At 36.2% G+C, this 21,293-nt stretch overlaps 1 protein-coding gene across 1 annotated transcript in view; it reads left to right on the forward strand.

The window, feature by feature from the left end:
• The window catches only part of LOC127527562 (cyclic nucleotide-binding domain-containing protein 2-like), an 89,371-nt gene that overhangs the window by 37,545 nt on the left and 30,533 nt on the right, over nt 1–21,293 (forward strand). Inside the window, exons 6-9 of the mRNA XM_051926649.1 lie at nt 454–528; nt 6,545–6,636; nt 15,318–15,480; nt 17,611–17,694. Coding sequence (XP_051782609.1) covers nt 454–528; nt 6,545–6,636; nt 15,318–15,480; nt 17,611–17,694 — 414 coding nt within the window. The remainder of the gene's footprint in view (nt 1–453; nt 529–6,544; nt 6,637–15,317; nt 15,481–17,610; nt 17,695–21,293) is intronic.

Below are 21,293 nucleotides of genomic sequence, written 5' to 3' on the forward strand. Positions count from 1 at the left end.
CTTTTCCTTTAATGGCAGAAACAATGGTTCCAAGTTTTTGTTTACAGAGGCCAAGGTTGCTTTATCCCCATGACTGTAGCATTAGAACAAACAGGTTTGTTAAGTAAATAAATTAATAGATGAATGAATAAATGAAGTACATGACATTCACAAAAGATCTCAGCTTTGTTGATCAACAGAGATAGTATGGAAAGCAATCAGTATATCCGTGCATTTGTGCTACATTTTGTGAAAGACCAGCTTTATTTAGTAGCAAATAAAATAAACAATGGTCACCTAGACATGTGTAATTAAGTTTCATTTAAAGTTCTTTTCATTACTAGTGACAGTGATGCATTTATCTCCCATTTAGTTTTGAATTGTTTCGATTTCTTCTAAGCCCAATCACCATAATTTAATTTAACTGAATTAAAAGGCAATCTCTGGCTAATTTCACTTGATTTCTTGTTGCAGAGAGGCATTAGCAATGAGGTAATGACCATCCTTTCCCGTCCTCCACAGACTCGTACGGCAGAAGACATCAGAATGGTGAGGAGCAGTCCAATGATAAATACAGAACTAAACTGAATCTTGTTTTGTCAGAAATATGAATAGGAATGTAAATCATTTGGGATTAAAGTATGCAATACCATTTAAAAACACATTGCTATAAGTGTAAAGTGCTTGTGTTACAGGAGCATAAAAAAATGAAAAACAGTACTGTTTGGGTAACGTAGTGAATGGGGCTTAGGTTTATTACTGGCTAGATCACAGTCTGTGCCTTTTGTGTTTTCTGTGGTTATTCTGGCTTCTTTAAACAGCTCAAATACATGTATGCTAAACTAGCATTTACGTTTATAAAGTATCCAATATGATGGTCTGGCATCCTATCCAGGGTTTGTTACCTCCTTACAGCAGATAATCTTATTTGCTCTTGCTCTCCACGACTCAGGAATGATAAAAGAGTCTGATAAGGGCACTTTTGTACTTTTTTGTGCTTTAGCTATAAATGTGAGATAATAACCCCATTTAAAAATAAGACCAAAGTACTGCAGCTTTGCTGTAAATTTAAATGAAATAAAATATGCAACAATATCTTTGACATAATTATGGTTTACTTTGGTTTAAATATATGTGCTTGCTACCAAGGGAGGACAGAAAATCATGTAGAAAATGAAATTCTACATGTTCGTATCTAATTACTTTCTACAAAATATTTTCACACTGTTATTACTGTTGAAATTATTAATAAAACTAGGAAAAAGTGAGATTTGTATCATTGCTTTGTGGCCACAAAGCAATCTATTTTGTCTAATTGTAAAGAAAGAAAAGTTCATGTGGGAATTCTACTAGAGGGAAGGAACTGTTAGAAATAAAACTTTTTGATATAAAATTATATATATACTGTATATGCTACAAGTTACATAAATTCAAGCTCAAAGGATTCTAATGCAAATATTACTCTCAAAGGAATTACAGAAACCAACAGAGCAGGGAAGTTTTTATGGCACAGTATAGCTATGGTTTCAATTCCCAGTCTTCTGTGCAGTGGTTGCACATTGTTCTTATGACCACATGGGTTTTCTCTGGGTACTTTTTATATTACATCTAATGTTTTCCACAAACCTATAATAAATTTAGTGAATAAAGAAAACAGTTTGGCAGGTTTGTGTCAATAGACTTATACAGTTAATTCCATAAATATTTGGCCAGAGACAACTTTTTTCTAATTTTGGTTCTGTACATTACCACAATGAGTTTTAAATAAAACCACTCAGATGCAGTTGAAGTGCAGATTTTCAGCTTTAATTCAGTGGGGTGAACAAAATGATTGCATAAAAATGTGAGGCAACTAAAGCATTTTTTTTAACACAATCCCTTAATTTCAGGGGCTCAAAAGTAATTGGACAATTGACTCAAAGGCTATTTCATGGGCAGGTGTGGGCAAGTCCGTCGTTATGCCATTATCAATTAAGCAGATAAAAGGCCTGGAGTTGATTTGAGGTGTGGTGCTTGCATGTGGAAGATTTTGCTGTGAACAGACAACATGCGGTCAAAGGAGCTCCCCATGCAGGTGAAAGAAGCCATCCTTAAGCTGCGAAAACAGAAAAAACCCATCCGAGAAATTGCTACAATATTACAAGTGGCAAAATCTACAGTTTGGTACATCCTGAGAAGAAAGCGAGCACTGGTGAACTCAGCAACGCAAAAAGACCTGGACATCCACGGAAGACAACAGTGGTGGATGATCGCAGAATCATTTCCATGGTGAAGAGAAACCCCTTCACAACAGCTAACCAAGTAAACAACACTCTCCAGGGGGTAGGCATATCGATATCCAAGTCTACCATAAAGAGAAGACTGCATGAAAGTAAATACAGAGGGTGCACTGCAAGGTGCAAGCCACCCATAAGCCTCAAGAATAGAAAGACTAGATTGGACTTTGCTAAAGAACATCTAAAAAAGCCAGCACAGTTCTGGAAAAACATTCTTTGGACAGATGAAACCAAGATCAACCTCTACCAGAATGATGGCAAGAATAAAGTATGGAAAAGGCGTGGAACAGTTCATTATCCAAAGCATACCACATCATCTGTAAAACACGGTGGAGGCAGTGTGATGGCTTGGGCATGCGTGGCTGCCAGTGGGACTGGGACACTAGTGTTTATTGATGATGTGACACAGGACAGAAGCAGCCGAATGAATTCTGAGGTGTTCAGAGACATACTGTCTGCTCCAATCCAACTAAATGCAGTCAAATTGATTGGGCAGCATTTCATGATACAGATGGACAATGACCCAAAACATACAGCCAAAGCAACCCAGGAGTTTATTAAAGCAAAGAAGTGGAAAATTCTTGAATGGCCAAGTCAGTCACCTGATGTTAATGCAAATGAGCATGCATTTCACTTGTTGAAGACTAACCTTCAGACAGAAAGGCCAACAAACAAACAGCAATTGAAAGCCGCTGCAGTAAAGGCCTGGCAGAGCATTAAAAAGGAGGAAACCCAGCATCTGGTGATGTCCATGAGTTCAAGACTTCAGGCTGTCATTGCCAGCAAAGGGTTTTCAACCAAGTATTAGAAATGAACATTTTATTTCCAGTTATTTAATTTGTCCAATTACTTTTGAGCCCCTGAAATGAAGGGATTGTGTTAAAAAAATGCTTTAGTTGCATCACATTTTTATGCAATCGTTTTGTTCACCCCACTGAATTAAAGCTGAAAGTCTGCACTTCAAATGCATCTGAGTTGTTTCATTTAAAATTCATTGTGTTAATGTACAGAACCAAAATTAGAAAAAAGTTGTCTCTGTCCAAATATTTATGGACCTAACTGTATGACAGGGGAATCTAAAAACTTATCTAACCATGATTACATCTTGCCTGAAGAAGGGGCCTAAGTTGCCTCAAAAGCTTGCATATTGTAATCTTTCCAGTTACCCAATAAAAGGTGTCATTTTGCTTAACTTCTCGCTACATCCATAATGACTAACATGGTATAACACCATAGCACTACTAAACATTCACATAAGATTATACATCTCTAAAGCAAGGCTACTCAGATACATCCTGGAGGGCACAGTAACTGCAAGTATTTACTTTAACCAATTTCTTAATTAGAACCCATTTATTTACTACTAAAGCAATATGTTTTTTGGGGTTAATTTTGGGTAACTCGCTTGTTACGATTCATAATGTTTAACTGCCTATATTAGTTTTGAACAGCTGCATTTTGGCTTTAAATGCTGCCTGTTTTCTTAAACTAACTCTCTGTTAATGATGAGGAGCAAATGACAAAAGAACCTCCAGCTCTCCAGCTAACATGCATCTATTTAAACCTGTGTTATATGTATTATGAATATTCTGTGTTAAAAAATGTTTTTAAGTAAATGATAGAGGAGGGAAGGACAAAGAGGTATAAATTACCGATCACATACATAAGCATAATGTTCTGAGAAAACAAAAAAATCTACAATGTGATGAAGATTTGTCTTAGAAGAATGAAAGCACTAACAAGCCATATAATTAAATACCAAGTTTCATAATCTACTAGGCCTGGCTTCTAATTACAAAACTGTCTGGAATGAAAACCATCAGCCACCACAGCCCTTCAGGAGGTCTCATGCATAAAACCTTGCCTGGATGCCATACTAAAAGTTTACTTAAGTTAAAAAGGCAATTACAGTGCATGGAAAAAAAAAGAATTTATAAAACCGTACATATGCCAGGTAATATTAAAGGTTCCTTAGAAATCTGAAATCAACTTAAAACTATGCATGTATGCACATGCTTTTAGCCACTTCCCATCATCTCTCACCAGTAACCGTGTATGGCTTATCAAATGCCCCTTTCGAATGTTAATGACCTATTCACCATATACATCTGGCCATGTTCCTGAGTGATCTGTTTACTTTCCATCAATGTGAGAACATAGAAGATGAAAGTGCAGTGAATGTGAACTTGAGGTATTACTGACATTTGGTGCATTTTAAAAAGCAGGCAGGCCGCAAAGGATGCACTATGTTACTAAAATAAGTCTCAAATAAACATTATTCTTACTTCAATTTTTAAGGACACAGTTAATATAAACATGTTAATCAATGAATTAGGCACACTGTGACACAGTGGTAGTACTGCTGCCTCATAGAAAGGAGACTGGGAGTTGCATCCTGGGTGCTCCCTGTGTGGTTAGCACCTGGTGCATGTGGTTTAGCTTGCTCCAGTTTCCTCCCATAGTCCAAAGACTTGAGGGTTAGGTGAATTACTCTGTACAGTTTCAGTTTCAAATTGGCTCACTGTTTCAGATTTTGTTTGAGAGAGGTGTTTTTAACTAGTATATTTTGTTTACGATAGTTTCCTTTTTTACCTGCCCAAAAAATGATCCTGTCAACAAATAGATCCTTGGTGGTCAGCAACGAGCGATTAAAAGTGTGCTGGGCTGCGGCATATGCCTGCCAGAACAAAGAGATCTTTAACGCATGCTACACTGTGACAAAATATTTAAAAATCAAAAATGTTATATTTGTCTCTTTGATTTAAGAAATAACAGAACACGCTCCAACTTTCAATTCAGTTAACTAAGTCGAACTGAATATCTTGCTATGAATAGGTTTTCTAAATTGTTAAAATTAGAAAGTGCTTATTTTGCCACAATTAAAGATCATAGACAAACTTAAAAACACAACTTTTTCTGTCATTTAAATACCGGTATCTTTTATGGTGTTTGTGTCCTTTTTCGTGATGATGACTGACTTATAAGCCAATTTAAACTCCACAGAGCCATCCTCTTGAAGCTGTAGGCTAAACTGGAACATACTGTACATTACAAAAAGCATTTTGCAGAACTCGCACAATACAGGTTCCATTACAGGTTTAAAACAAGCAGGTTAAGAAAATGGATGGATGGATGGACGGATGGATGGATGGATGGACTGACACGACATTGAAATATGCAATGAAATAAGATTTTTTGTTTACTTTATTGTGCTGCCGTCTGGAGTTGCTAAACTGCCAACACCAAAACAGTCTGCTTAGGACTTATAGAAGGTCAAAACTTTCCGTAACTTTAAGCCAATTTCTACACCAAGTTCTTGTTTCATAAACCCTGGATTGTGCATAAAAATGTCTTACACACATATCTGAGTGTACTCAAGGTTTATGCATGAGGCCCCAAGGCAGTAACTGAAGACCCCTGGTCTAAAGGTTATTAAAATGGGTTGTCTATTTAATTCTAATGATCTAGGGCAGTGGTCATAGATATAGCAAGTTGCAAATCACTAAACATAAAATGCACCATCGACAACAACAGGATACTCTCACAATGACTTTGTGTGGTGGCTCACCTACTTACCATCCACTTAAACATCATAATACAACTCTTACTTTCATCTCTCACACTGTCTCACTACACCACCACCATACCAGCTGAAAGTTTGCTACAACTTATCTCTCAGCTGCTAATCCAATGAGGTACTGTAAAACAGTGGCCTTTGAACTATTATTCTATTTAGCTGTAAGTTGGTACACAATGTAAGAAATTTTAAATCAAAAGTATATATATTTTAAGTAGATAGGATAACCTTGTAATCTTTTTCTGCCTTTATTTTCTGAACAGCTTTATATTAGTGGTCATAAAATTGCTTCCATCCAAAGAAAGAAATCGCTATGCAAACAGTCTTACAAAATCTAGTATAGAATTCTGTTAAAATTTGTGAATGAGTAGGAAGTTTTTTATTAAGGTTTTATAGTACCTACCCATGTTTTTAGAAATTAATTTAAAATATTCTTCCTCATTAAGTAAAATTTCTCTTGCTGCTACAATGGTATTAAGCTAATCAATCATATATACTGTATACATGTACTCTCTTCCTAACAGTTCCCTTTCTATTGTACTCTTACTACTTTTAATTGTTTTACTTTTTTTCCTAGTATATAAGTTAATTTACAAAGGAATTCATCAACTAAGCTACAAAATATGTGTTTAAATTCTCGAAGACGTATATATGTCATACACCTTACGTTTTAATTTAAATTGGAAATGTCTTGTATTTTTTTACCTACTAGGCAGCAATATCTTTGGGAGCAGCTGTGGACACTTTTGCAGAGTATCCCATTCACATGCAGAAAAGGTTAGCCCAGGTGGGCTGGTATGAAAGGTAAATGCTTACAATGTAGTAACAGTATTCTCGATTTAAAAGAAAAAAAAATGTTACTAAAATGCTGTTTTTTTCAGTTGCAGATTAAAACGTTGTTTATATTCTGACTTGCTGTTACAAAGCCTGGATTTTAATTATCCAGCAGATTTCTTAATTGTGTCCACTTTAGGTCTGTTAATTATTTAATTGTGAATTCATGGCTATTAACATTGTAAAGCAGTATTAACAGAAGGAAAACAGAAATCATACACATAAGTATAAAATATAAACTGCTCAAAAAAATTAAAGGAACACTTTGAAAACACATCAGATCTCAACTGGAAAAAAGTCATACTGGATATCTATACTGATATGGAGTAGGTAATGTGTTAGGAACAAAGGATGCTACATCGTTTGATGGAAATAAAAATTATCAGCCTACAGAGGGCTGAATTCAAAGACGCCCCGAAGATCAAAGTGAAAAAATGATGCGGCAGGCTCGTCCATTTTACAGACATTTCATTGCAGCAACTGAAAATTGTACTCAGCAGTTTGTATGACCCCCACATGCTTGTATACATGTCTGACAATGTCGGGGCATGCTCCTAATGAGACGACAGATGGTGTCCTGGGGGATCTCCTGCCAGATCTGGACCAGGGCATCACTGAGCTCCTGGACAGTCTGAGGTACAATCTGATGGCGTCAGATGGACCAAAATATAATGTCCCAGAGGTGTTCTATTGGATTTAGGACAGGCGAGCATGTGGGCCAATCAATGGTATCAATTCCTTCATCCCCCAGGAACTGCCAGCAATACTCTCACCGACTGCACCAGCATAGAGTCTGACAATGGGTCCAAGGATTTCATCCCAATACCTAATGGCAGTCAAGGTGCCATTGTTTAGCCCGTAGAGGTCTGTGCGTCCCTCCATGGATATGGCTCCCCAGACCATCACTGACCCCACACCAAACCGGTCATGCTGAACGATTTTACAGGCAGCATAACATTCTCCATGGCTTCTCCAGATCCTTTCACGTCTGTCACATGTGCTCAGGGTGAACCTGCTCTCATCTGTGAAAAGCACAGGGTGCCAGTGGTGGACCTGCCAATTCTGGTATTCTATGGCAAATGCCAAACAAGCTCCATGGTGCCGGGCAGTGAGCACAGGACCCACTAGAGGATATCGGGCCCTCAGGCCACCCTCAAGAAGTCTGTGTCTTATTGTTTGGTCAGAGACATTCACACCAGTTGCCTGCTGGGGGTCATTCTGTAGGGCTCTGTCAGTGCTCATCCTGTTCCTCCTTGCCCAAAGGAGCAGATACCGGTCTTGCTGATGGGTTAAGGCCCTTCTACGGCCCTGTCCAGCTCTCCTAGAGTAACTGCCTTTCTCCTGGAATTTCCTCCATGCCCTTAAGACTGTACTGGGAGACACAGCAAACCTTCTGGCAATGGCATGTATTGCTGTGCCATCCTGGAGAAGTTGGACTACCTGTGCAACCTCTGTAGGGTGCAGGTATCACCTCATGTTACCAGTAGTGACACTGACCATAGCCAAATGCAAAACTAATGAAAAAACAGTCAGAAAAGATAAGGAGGGAAATGTCAGTGGCCTCCACCTGTTAAACCATTCCTGTTTTGGGGGTCATTTCATTGTTGCCCCTCTAGTGCACCAGTTGTTAATTTCATTAACACCAAAGCAGCTGAAACTGATTAACAACCCCCTCTGCTACTTAACTGACCAGATCAATAGCCCAGAAGTTTCATTGACTGGATACTATACTTTGATTAAAAACTGTTCCTTTAATATTTTTGGGCAATATATAACTTGGCCAGTTTAGTTGAGTTGACAATCAAACATTCCTCGGCTCTTATCTTTTTGATGACTTGCAAGAGCCCTCAATATTGATAATGAAAGAATCAAGGCCATCTTTGCCTTTTCTCATCATTGAAAAAATATGAAATATAAAAAAATATATAAAATCGTGGGGCACACAAAAAAATAATTGATTCAATCATTTTTTGAAAGTTGTTTAGAATGGTTGGGAATTACAATGTTGTTGTTTTTTAAATATTTTTTATGATGAAAGTAGCTATTTTATTAATTGATTGAATGAATTAATTTATGTGCGCCCCACGATTTTATTTAGTCACATATAACCACGAAAATTGTGGTTAAAGAAAAATGTATTTTTTGCTTTTTAGTGCATTTATAACTAAAGTCAAAATAAAATCGTTTTGCTTAAAAAAAGATATCTGTTTTTTACTTTTTAGTTTGTGGGTATTTTGGAAATGATTTTTCTTTAATCATTTTTCATGAACGGGAAGCTTCTTTAAAAGTATTACATAATTAGATCTTCTCTGCAGAATTATTTGAATTCTAAAAAGAATTATATTTTGGTCTCAGTTTTTCTGTTCAGGCTCTAATGGGATTAGTGCTCGGTTGCTGAGAAAAAAAATATCAACGACAGAACGGCAAGCTTATGCCAATACTTTCTCACCGTGATCATCAAGTGTCTCCTACGCAAGAGTAAACAAGTAAAGTCGGCACACATATTTACCCACTCCACTCACTGGAAGAGGCAAGTGGGGGCAATCTGATGCGTCTCTCACTTGTATGCTGCTATATCTCACTATATTCTCTCTCCGTCATTGTTGTCTGTGGGTTAATTGGAATCGCATAACCATTAATTATGGGGAAATTTGTTACATAATTGAATGGTTTTGATGGATTTTTATATTGTCATCGATACTGAACACAAATGCAAAATTTGAAGAAATTCACTTAGTCAAAAGTGGGTTTAAAATCAGTTGCAAGATTTGACCCAGGCAAACAAATCAACAGAGGAGTCAAGTTAAATAAAATCGTTTAAACAGATCTACTGAGTGAACGAGCAGTTTAGTGCCAGAGAGACAACAGCACCTTAATGTCTCACACTGCCCTTAGGCAAGCTCTTTGTTCTAGGTAACACTGACCATAGCACTGAGCACATGAATCAGATACTGTGTCTACTTAGTGAATACGAACAAAGTACCCATAGAGCTTCACTATGCAATACGCAACAGACACTAGCAACCTTTGCAAAATATGAAGATAGAATGTTAACCTAAATATGATCTAATAGCTAAAATGTATTAATAAAAATAAATGCAGATTTCATTTGCATGTAGCATGGAGGCGCATTAGCTAGCACTGCTGCCTTACAGATTCAGTGTCCTTGGTTCAACTCTAGTGTCTAGTTGTTGTTTGTGTGGAATTTTGTTTTTTCACATCTCCAAAAGTGTGTTTAATATGTTAATTAGCAAATCCAAATAGGCTCTGTATATGCGTTAGTGTGGGTTAGTACTGGGGTCCTGTCCAAGTGCAGTCCTTCCCTTGTACCTGATACTGCTAGAAGAAGCCCTGGCCAATGGTGATTCTGAATTAAATGTAGAGGGACTGAAAATGTATTCATGCACTTTAGTTATAAACACCTTTTAAAATACTCAGTGATAATGTACATAGGTAAGTTAACAACAGAGATATAAAGTAAACAGATACAAACTAAATTATTATAAATGATTAAATCAAGACAAAAAGGCCTGATTTTTTTATTCAAAAAAATGAACAAAATCCTAAATTAGTTTTTAAAACAATGGTAAAAGTTTGTTGGATATAAAAATTTAGGGAGTTCTATAACAAGACAACAGTTTTATCAATATTTTCATTTACCCAAAGACTGGTGTTTAGTGTTTGAGACAGCAAGTAATTCTTCATTAAAAGGCAGCTGGTTACAACATAGATTGTAACAGTATAACATATTAAAGACAAATGGTATATGAGACCCTTTTCTTAAAGACCTGCATACGAGTATATAAGCAAAATAATTCTGAAAGAGATATGCTGTTCTGCAGATAACCAGAGAAACAGCATGAATGAAATAGTAATGTGATACCATGGTATTCTTTGGGTTAAACTTCTGAAATCTGAACTGCGCATCAGCATAAAGCTCTGATAAATGAGTGCTGACATATGAGAGTGGTGACAAATGCATGCAGGTAAAATATTACAAATGACCACAGCTAATGGGCTTCTCTTTTTATATCAGAAAGGCCCAGAGGTAAATGCAGGAATATAATTTAGTAAACACTTACAAAAATGTACATTAAAATGTTATTAGCTTTATGTTTTGTGCTTTGTGGTATTGCCACATAAAACATGTTATGTCACAAAAGAAACCTGTAAATGTGATCTTATGTCACTGAGTTAATGTATTTAGGTCTTTGCATAGTTCCATGTTTGTGATCTCTTTAAGAATATTGCGCAGAATGTTATGCGATTTCTATCAGAAAGATGGAAAAAATATCATCAAATGACAAATTGACGAATAAAAGAGGTGCAAATGTATGTACAGTTAATCATTAATACATATGTTATTTGTTAAAAAAATTATACTTCAGTCTGAACACTATATACAAATACTTAATGCTGGTATTTATTGTAACCATCCAAAATTTTAAGTATAACCTGACACAGATTTCTGGCTATACTGCTGGCTTCTACATACAAATCAAGATGTGTCTAGCTTAATCACTCCCTGCAAATGTTAATACCAACATATGGATGTGTGCCCCTTTTAGACTTATGTATATAGTGTTTATTCATGCGCTATATGATTTGTTTTGGTACATATACATTTAATGTATTTTATTAAAACTAAATCTTTTCAGTAAATAAAACTAACCCCAAATGGGGGATACTAGCTGCCCTCAATTGTTACCATGCTGTTTAGTTAGAGTTTTATTCATCAGTCCAATTTTGTCCTGCATGCTTTTCTTGTGCCACAAATTTGAACATGTTATAATCTGTTTAATATTTTACTGAATGTATTGTAAAAAATAGTGCTTAGATAATTGTAGGCATTGAATGGTTTGAGAAATGTTATCATGGATGTAATATTTTATTAAACTATTATTTAGACTTTGGTTGTGAAATGATGTTTATACTAAAGTACCATTGTAAAATTAGTTTTGGTGAGTATACAGTACAATGAAGCCTTTGATGTTTTGGGTCCATCTTTACTAGCCATTATCAATGGTTCTATTAGTGAGGGAGTTGTGCCCTCATTTTTTAAACATGCTGCGGTACGTCCCTGTCTAAAAAAGGCAGAATTTGATCCTGGAGTTTTAGCCAATTTTCGCCCGATTTCCCAATTGCCATTTCTGGCTAAAATTTTAGAAAGAACTATTTATAATCAATTGATTGATCACCTTAACTCCAATAATTTATTTGAGATCTACCAATCTGGCTTTAGGCGTTATCATGGTGTTGAGACGGCCCTCCTTAAAGTATTCAATGACATCTCTATTATTACTGACTCAGGTGGCGCTGTAGTCCTTGTCCTCCTTGACCTGTTCGCTGCCTTTGACACTATTGACCATGAGATATTGCTGTTGTGGCTTGAACATCTTGTTGGGCTTAAAGGGGCTGCTCTTAACTGGTTCAGGTCATATCTAACTGGTAGACACTTTTCAGTGACTTTAAATTACTCTTTTTCGTCTACTGCTCCTCTTATTTTGTTCTCTATATACCTTCACCCTATTGGAGCTATTTTTAGGAAATTTAACATTTCTTTTCACTGCTATGCTGATGATACATAGGTTTACATTCCTATCTGCAAGTCTGCAATAAATCAACTGCACAACTGTCTTTCTGAACTAAGATCCTGGATGGCCAATAATTTTCTTGATCTGAATCAAAATAAAATGGAAGTGCTTATAGTGGGTCCATCAGCTAAAGCCCAAATTGGTCTTGGACTTCTCGGCTCTTTCTCTGTCTTTTGCAAATCTCAAGTCCGCAATCTTGGTGTTATCTTTGACAGTAACCTCTCTTTTGAGAAACAGGTTAATTCTGTAGTCAAGAGTTGCTTCTTCCAGCATCGTCTATTAGGTAAGATCAAGATTTTTTATCTTCTAGGGACCTTGAAAAAGCTACTCATGCTTTTATCTTTTCTCGCCTTGATTACTGAAACTCACTGTATTCTGGGATTAGCAAATCTCTGATACGCAGGTTACAGTTGGTCCAGAATGCTGCCACTCGCTGGTTGGGGCAAGAAAGTCTGATTCTGTTTCTCCAATATTAGCTTCTTTACTCTGGCTGCCTGTCAGTTTTCAAATTGATTTTAAAATCTTGTTGCTAGTTTTTAAATCTTTACATGGGCTTGCTCCTGCCTATTTATCCGAATGATGTGTTTTACACCAGCCATCTAGAGTGCTTAGATCTTCTGGTCAGTTGTATCTTGTTGTCCCTTGTACCAAGTGTAAAACTAAGGGGCACAGGGCTTTTGCAGCTGCTGCTTCTCGCCTGTGGAACTCTTTACCTCATTACATAAAGGAGTCGTCTACAATTGAACTGTTCAAAACAAGATTAAAGACTCATTTCTATTCACTTGCATTCAGTGACCTTCAGTAATACTGATGGTTTCCTCATTGTGATTATGTAACATTACTTCTATTTATTATTTATTTTATTTATGTTCATTTATTTTATTTCTATGTATGTTATTCATGTTAATTGTATGTTTTTCTTTTATTCTATTATTGTAAAGCACTTTGGCCACAGCATTCCTATGTTGTTTTAAATGTGCTATATAAATAAATTTGACATTGACAATGACAATGAAATGTTGGCCAAAGGCAGACATATTTATGACTTGCAATTTCCTAATAACAGTGGACACCTGAGGTTTATTGCTTCTACAAACTATGTAATGTGGAATTTTGTTTTCTCTCCTCTGTTTACAAATCATAATATATTGTTATTTTATCACTTATGTATGTTATTCATAGAGTCCTCCCTGCATGGAGAGCGCTTTGAGTAGTGAGAAAAGTGCTATATAAATGTAAAGAATTATTATTATTATTATTATTAATTACCTTTTAATGTAATTCACATAACCAAGACAGGTGGTTTTGTAAAAGATAACATGGTTCAATGTTAATAGTAGGGGAGAGTAACAGCTTCTGATTATCCAAGGGCATCAGGAAATATCTCTGGATTCTCCTGAAGTTCAATCCTTAAATAATTTCCAAGAACTTGTACACTTATCTGTATTTTCTATTATGTCCCATAACATTTACATGCAGAATGATGCTATTACAGTATAAAAAGAGAACAATGCTATTATTTAATGACCTCTTGGGCACAGCCATCAGTAGAGTGTCTATCCGCGGAGAGAATGTTGAGACATTTTCTTATCTTGGCTGTGACATTTATGTTTTGGTGACTCTTCCAATGAAGCCAGTAGACGGATTGGCAGAGTATGGAGGGTCATAAAGTACACTGGAAATGGGAGTGTGGTGCTCCCGATATCTCTGCAAAAGGACGAAGGTCTAAATCTTTAGAGTCCTGCTGCTTCCTGTCTTGCTATATGGTTGCAAGATATGGATGCTATCCAGTGACCTGAGATGAAGACTGGACTCCTTCAGTACTGTTTCTCTTTGGAGAATCCTTGGGTACCACTGGTTTGACTTTGTGTCGAATGAGCGGTTGCTCACAGAGTCTCAAATAAGGCACATTACCTGCATTGTGAGGAAGCATCAGTTATGGCACTACAGCCATGTAGCACAATTCCCCAAGGATGATCCGGGTTGCAGGATTCTCATTGTTGATGTAACACATGGTTGCAATAGATAGATGGTAATTTCCAGAGGGTGGGACTGGACCGTGTGTGTGCCTAGGGGGTTGCCAACCGGGATCCCGAGCTGTTTCGTAGTGTGGATGGTGAGGCAATGAGCTGTACCAGTGCATGCTCCCCAACCTGACCTGATCTGACCTGCTGTTACAGTATCTAACTTCAATAACAGACAAACAGAGGAGGTTAAGTAGGTGTTTCTTTATTATGTTACTTGCTCAACAAAACTATTCAGTTCACTAAGAGGCACACATCATAGAAGCTTCACACACAGAACATTTCAAGATTAAAAAATATCTCAAGTAATTGTTTTTAATTCAAGGATGCCCTAATGAAAATCCTTGAGTACTGTTGACTACTGGGTTATGGTTAGCAAGCTATACTGCTATTACAATTGATTCAATATATAGCCACGTAACTGGTTATTTTGATTCTTCCTGGCAGAATTAAAAGTGGTAAAGCAATCTCTTTTGATCATACTTTTTGTCCAGACTTGCTGCCACTTCCATTGTATCAATAAACTAAGGAGAAAATAGGTATCCATTTTGCAGCATTACAGGTTTTTGCTCAGTTTTGTGGTGTTGTACTGTGCACCCCCATGTGGTTCCCTGATAGAATAAAGGCAAAACTGCTGCATTATATAGAATCTTTAAATGTATATTTTATAAAAGAAAAATCTCCAGATATCTGTAGATTTCTGTGCTCTTATTACATGGTGTTTTGTGTTATCCTTTGTGTTCTTTCTCATTTATAGCATGCAATATTGTGTTTTAACTGTATTTACAAATGTGTACATCATGTTGAGCTTGTAAATGGATGTGCACAATAAAGAAATAAATTGAAATGTATAAAAATACATTTTGTATACATTGCAAATTCACAGACAAAGCATTTATTAAAGAAGTCATCTAAAGCTGTATTAAATAAGGAAGTAATTGTTTTCCTACTGTACAAATAAGGCTCAGTTTTACATGCTGTAATTCATTTAGATAACTATAATATAAATGTTGTTGTTTTTATCTACACACAGTTTTGGCCCAGGAAGAGTCATCATCCGACAGGGACATATTCCTCAAAATTTTTATTTGATTCTTTCTGGGACAGTGCTTGTTTCAAAATTGTCCGTTAATAAGCATACAGGAGAACCTTTTGCAAGAACCTCTGCATTTTTAAAGAAAGGGAAAACATTTGGGGTAAGTATGATTTCAGGAAGCAAGTCATTTGCTTCTTTTTTATGTGTTTGAAATGGCATCTGAGAAATTGCTTATCATGTGACATTCTTTTCAGTTGAACCTAGGTCCAGTTTAATAAATGTGAAGGATAAGGCCCATAGATCAAAAATATGTCTATATAAAATATAAATATAAATTAAAAATATGTCAGTTCATTAATAATTGTGGATTATGAAATATTTACTTGGCAGTGTGAGATGCGCACTTGGAATTCAAACTGCTCACTGTGTAAAACTATACCAATTTTAACAGATGATCTTTTACATTCAAAAGAAGTAGATATGTAAATCTAGCATTATGGTGACACATTGGTTAGTGGTGCAGTATTACAGCTCTAATAGTCTGGATTTGTTTTTGTTCTGGCCATTTTCAGCATGGAGTTCTGTTCCATGAGTACACGGAGTGATTCTTCAAGAAGCTGGTTATTTTCCCAAATAGTAAAATGTGTATCATATGTTGCATGGATTTTGTAAATTGTCCTGATGTATGTGTGAGCCTGTATCTGCTTATAGATGGACTGCTTCCCCATCAACAACTGGCTCATGATTGCACTTTATATTGCAAGAAGGCTTCAGCTCAAAGTGGCTTAATAAAAGAAGCATGTTCAAATGGATGGAAATCCATCCCCTGCAATATGTAAAGGATAATAGAAGTGATTATTGTAATTCCTAATAGTTGGTTAACTATTAAACAAACTAACATATAAAAAAACTAACTTCCAGAACATGCCCGCGTCCTTCTGCCAGAATAATTATTGCTGTGAATGAACCTCAGCACATTTTCTTAAAAAAAAAAAAAAGGTTGAAATTTTCATATTGTGCTGTATTTATAACCTAATAAATAAATACATTTATTAGATAATGTATATTCAGGTTCTAAAGAAAATTTCAGATCATGAGTGCAAGAGAAGACCTGTCAGCACAGCAGTCACAGTACTCCAATAACATCGGTTTGAGTCACTGCTTGTTTGGAGCTGCCAATTGCTCCTCATATATGTATGTGAGACTTTTCAGTGAGTGTAGATGCTGTATGTGCATAAGTGTGGCCTGCAGTACAGTTCTGATTAATTTCTTACGGTCCATAACCCTATGATGGAAAAGCAAGCCCTGAAAACAGATGGATAGCACATAAATTACATGTTGTTTAACCTGAGATATTTTAAATCTTGCACTTTTAGCCATTTAGCTTATGTTGGAATAATGCCACAATTAAGCTGTGAATATAATATTAGCAACCTCTACAAGACTGAGGTTATATTGTGTATGGACATTATGAAAGAACACTCCATTTTAAATCTGCATTTGTTTTCAAATATGTTTTTGCTTGATCGTGCTAACAAACAATAACATACTAAAAGAAAAGTGGGTGTCTTTTGAAAACTGGGAGTTGCTGCCCCTACAATGATGAACAATACAATTTTGCTCAGCAGGCAGTATGTCAAGTTTGGATGCTTAAGAAGGGCTAATCTTTGTCAGATACAGAGCATATCTACAGCAGTATTTACTGTATTTATTTGAATTTACATTATTATGCAACATGTGTTGCAGCTTTTTCACTTTGTGCTGTGGTTATTTGCTTTACACTGTTGACAGGGTACACAAATCCACCCAGCTATCAATTCAACTTTGATTATTTTTCTCAACAACTTAAGCACTTTTTTGTACAGGTGGAGCAAGAATAGAACAGTATTGCATCTTCATTGTTTGCCAGTAACTGCCCTGTGTGTTAATGATTTACTGTATATTCTAACTTGGCCTCTCCTGTGAAATTAGCATGAATTTTATATATTGTTCCAAATTATAATGTACAATTGAATGTTTGTTGAGACCTTCTGATTATATTTTTTAATCTGCTCTCTTGGATTACAAAATAATACTAACACTTTAAACTTAAGTTTTAACATATCTATGGCAGCATTGAGTTTACATTTATCATTTATTTATTTACATTTATCAGATTATACTATTCATTTTTGTACTGAGGGTAGCACCTTGCCCATACCATTCTCTTACAGTGCCATTTTTCTACAGCCTAACTATCTGCATGTTTATTACTTTCTTACTAATGAGGAACTCCACATTTAATGTTTAGGATGTGGCCATCTTGACAGGAGCCAAAAGGAATGCCACTGTAACCTGTCACGACACTGTGGCATTGTTAGCTGTTTCCCGACAGGTAAGTCAAGTTTAGCTTTATGGGATATTTTTGCCAATCATTAAGGTGAAGGCTTTTAGGAGATGGCCAGAATAAAGCTTTTTATAAAAAAATAATGTACTTATGATTCATAGCTATCTTCTTTTATTTATCTTAATCTGTTTTTTCAATATTACATTTCTTATTACTGTATGTAAATTCTAATGTACTCTTTAAATAGTCTAATATTCTTTTTGCATACACTCAAGTTCTATGGTTAAAAATATCATTACGTAAATGATTATTAAGTGGTGGCTTTTGTCCCATTCAAGTACAATAATTTAAAATTAAACAAGGTTGAAAACAGTTTAATTTAGACTATCCATATACAGTAATCCCTCGCTATATCGCGCTTCGCCTTTCGCGGCTTCACTCCATCGCGGATTTTATATGTAAGCATATTTAAATATATATCGCGGATTTTTCGCTGCTTCGCGGGTTTCTGAGGACAATGGGTCTTTTAATTTCTGGTACATGCTTCCTCAGTTGGTTTGCCCAGTTGATTTCATACAAGGGACGCTATTGGCAGATGGCTGAGAAGCTACCCAGCTTACTTTCTCTCTCTCTCTCTCTCTTGTGCTGACTTTCTGTGATCCTGACTTAGGGGGTGTGAGCAGGGGGGCTGTTCGCACACCTAGACGATACGGACGCTCGTCTAAAAATGCTGAAAGATTATCTTCAAGTTGCTATCTTTTGTGCAGCTGCTTTCTGAAACGACATGCTGCACAGTGCTTCGCATACTTAAAAGCTCGAAGGGCACGTATTGATTTTTGCTTGCTTGTTTTTCTCTGTCTCTCTCTCTCTCTCTCTCTCGCTGCTCCTGACGGAGGGGGTGTGAGCTGCCGCCTTCAACAGCTTTGTGCCACGGTGCTTCGCATACTTAAAAGCCAAACAGAGAGAAATGCAAACAAATCAATAGGGTTATCTCTGTGACTGTCACTGCTCCTGACACGCACTCCTTTGAAGAGGTAGATATGTTTGCATTCTTTTAATTGTGAGACGGAACTGTCATCTCTGTCTTGTCATGGAGCACAGTTTAAACTTTTGAAAAAGAGACAAATGTTTGTTTGCAGTGTTTGAATAACGTTCCTATCTCTCTACAACCTCCTGTGTTTCTGCGCAAATCTGTGATCCAAGCATGACAATATAAAAATAACCATATAAACATATGGTTTCTACTTCGCAGATTTTCTTATTTCGCGGGTGGCTCTGGAACGCAACCCCCGCGATGGAGGAGGGATTACTGTAATGAATTTAGAAATGACTCAGACAGAAATGGAAATGATATTAATTCATTTATTGTCAGAAATCGTGACTGATGGAAGGCTTTCCAGAAATGTAGTTTGTTTGGTGAGCACAGTAACTGTGTGGGTATTTTCTGTGGTGTTGTCTTGCATTTTATTGTATATGTCATGGAAAAAAAGTGGAATTATATGAATGGAAGCTCTGACATATTTTATTTGTTCAGCTGTTTTCCATCCAATGTGTTGTGATGTGAGATTTTACATATAACTTGATAAATGTTTTGTATGTCTTTTATTTCTAATTTGGGCAAAGCAATGTAATTTAGTGTTTACATACCCCTGACCAACCCCCCCCCAAGGAATGAGTCTGTTTGAATTTTACGACAGGATTTGGGGGATGTGTGTTTTAAACCAGTTTGGCAAGTGTTTCTTTGCTAAAGTCATTTCTACCCCCGCAAATGGGCTAAGGTGTACTTTAACATATGGTTTGGGGGCAGGTGTTAAGATGTTCTATTTCCCCCATTGGTCTGAAGTATGGCTGTTTGGAATTGGCTTGGTTCAGAGGCCTTTAAGTACTACGACGCCCTATTGGCTGTAGGGGTTGGACAGAACATCTCGTCTGAAAGAAGCATCTCTCTTGTTATCCTGTGATGAAGAGAACACAACACAGCTCAGCAGCCATTTTGAACAGACATGTGGCTGAAAGCTGAGCACCAATGATGCCTTAACTAGAGACATTTAAGTAACTAGAAGACTGTGTGCCGCCTGAACTACATATCACCATTTAATCAGATTGTATGGTTGCCAATATTCAAATGTACTTTGCATTCTGTTATTATTTATGAATATTATCAGTAATACATTATTTTATGTGTAACTTAACTTCTGCTTGTCTTTTTACTACATCTAATTGCCTGAGGTTATAGATATAGAAGGGAAGGTGGGGATAAGTTATATACAATAATACCTTATAAACAGTGGTAAGTCTGTGAGATTAGGCATTCTGACAAAGGCTACATGTTAATAATACAATAGGGGAAAGTAGAGCAATATATATTACTCTACCAAGACAAAACAATTGGCGTAGTCCGGCAGGATTTTGTGGTAACCATTGTTTTGCACCTTGTTAGACAAAACACAATCTACCTCCTATTCCATGTTTATGTTTTGTTTATTTTCTTTCATAACTTGACATAGTCCATGCCATATTCCTTCAAAGAATTATTTTAACAGCAATCTTTTGCTAGTTAGACAATTCATGTATTACTTGTCATTACTTGTTACATAATACATTGACAGTTATTTACACTAAAAACCTGTAGTATACTATAAATAAACTCCTTAAAAAATGATTAGCTGATGTGTAAGTAGACCTGTAGTGCTATGGTTGAGTTCACAACTCATTTGGCTGCTTCAAGAAATTTACCTGACATTCAGTGACGTGGTGCACAGTGTTGTGAGCTCAGATATAGAATGTTAAATGCTCTTTATTCAAGCATAATGGTGGCAAGAAAGAATAAATCACCTATATTTATAACAAAAGTGAAGAAACAATGCAATGATGGCCATTTAGCAATCAACTTTAAAAAGGTGGAACAAAATAAAAGTACTGTAGTCCTGTGCACAGTAAGGATCCCCACCCTGATTTGTGTTGTCACAAACATAGTTAGGTGAAACAAGAAGGATGTCCCCGTGCACATTTTGTTTAGTTTTGTTAGTTCTGTTATCTGTGTGTGTGTTTGAGAGAAGTCATGTGTTATTATATTCATTAGAAAAGTCTGTTTTTCGATTCTGGAGCCACATATTCATAGCAGCTCCTTCAAGTTAACAAGTGGGAGATTTATGCAACAATATACTGTTGCGTTCCTGAAAAAATGTACAGTTGAGCAATTGTTGAAAAAGTGGCACAGTTCGGGTTCTACGAGTTATGCACCAAAACCAAGAAACTCTTCTATCCATACCCCAGACACTGTCATGAACATTGCAGATCATATATTAAGAATTTTTCATAAGTTGATTGTGATTATCACAACAGATGGATGCATAATGAAAGTCATGTCAGTGTGCACTGCATGATTTGCAGACTACATTTTTAGTGTGCCACCAGGTTATTCTTGTATAAATCTGAAAATAGTTCCTTTTAGAATCACTTCTTTCTCTACAAAATGTTTTACTACATCAACTCAAAAAGAAAGAAAACTTTGAAGTCAAGGCAGTTAATCATATTATTTGTTGAACTTTGCAAATATTCATAAATATAGATAATATTTAAAACTAAGAATACAGACCATATTTTATTGAACAAGTTTTATTATAATTTTAAAATAAAGTATGCCA

The sequence above is a fragment of the Erpetoichthys calabaricus genome, chromosome 4 (genome assembly GCF_900747795.2).
Source record: "Erpetoichthys calabaricus chromosome 4, fErpCal1.3, whole genome shotgun sequence".
In the NCBI taxonomy this organism is placed as follows: domain Eukaryota; kingdom Metazoa; phylum Chordata; class Cladistia; order Polypteriformes; family Polypteridae; genus Erpetoichthys; species Erpetoichthys calabaricus.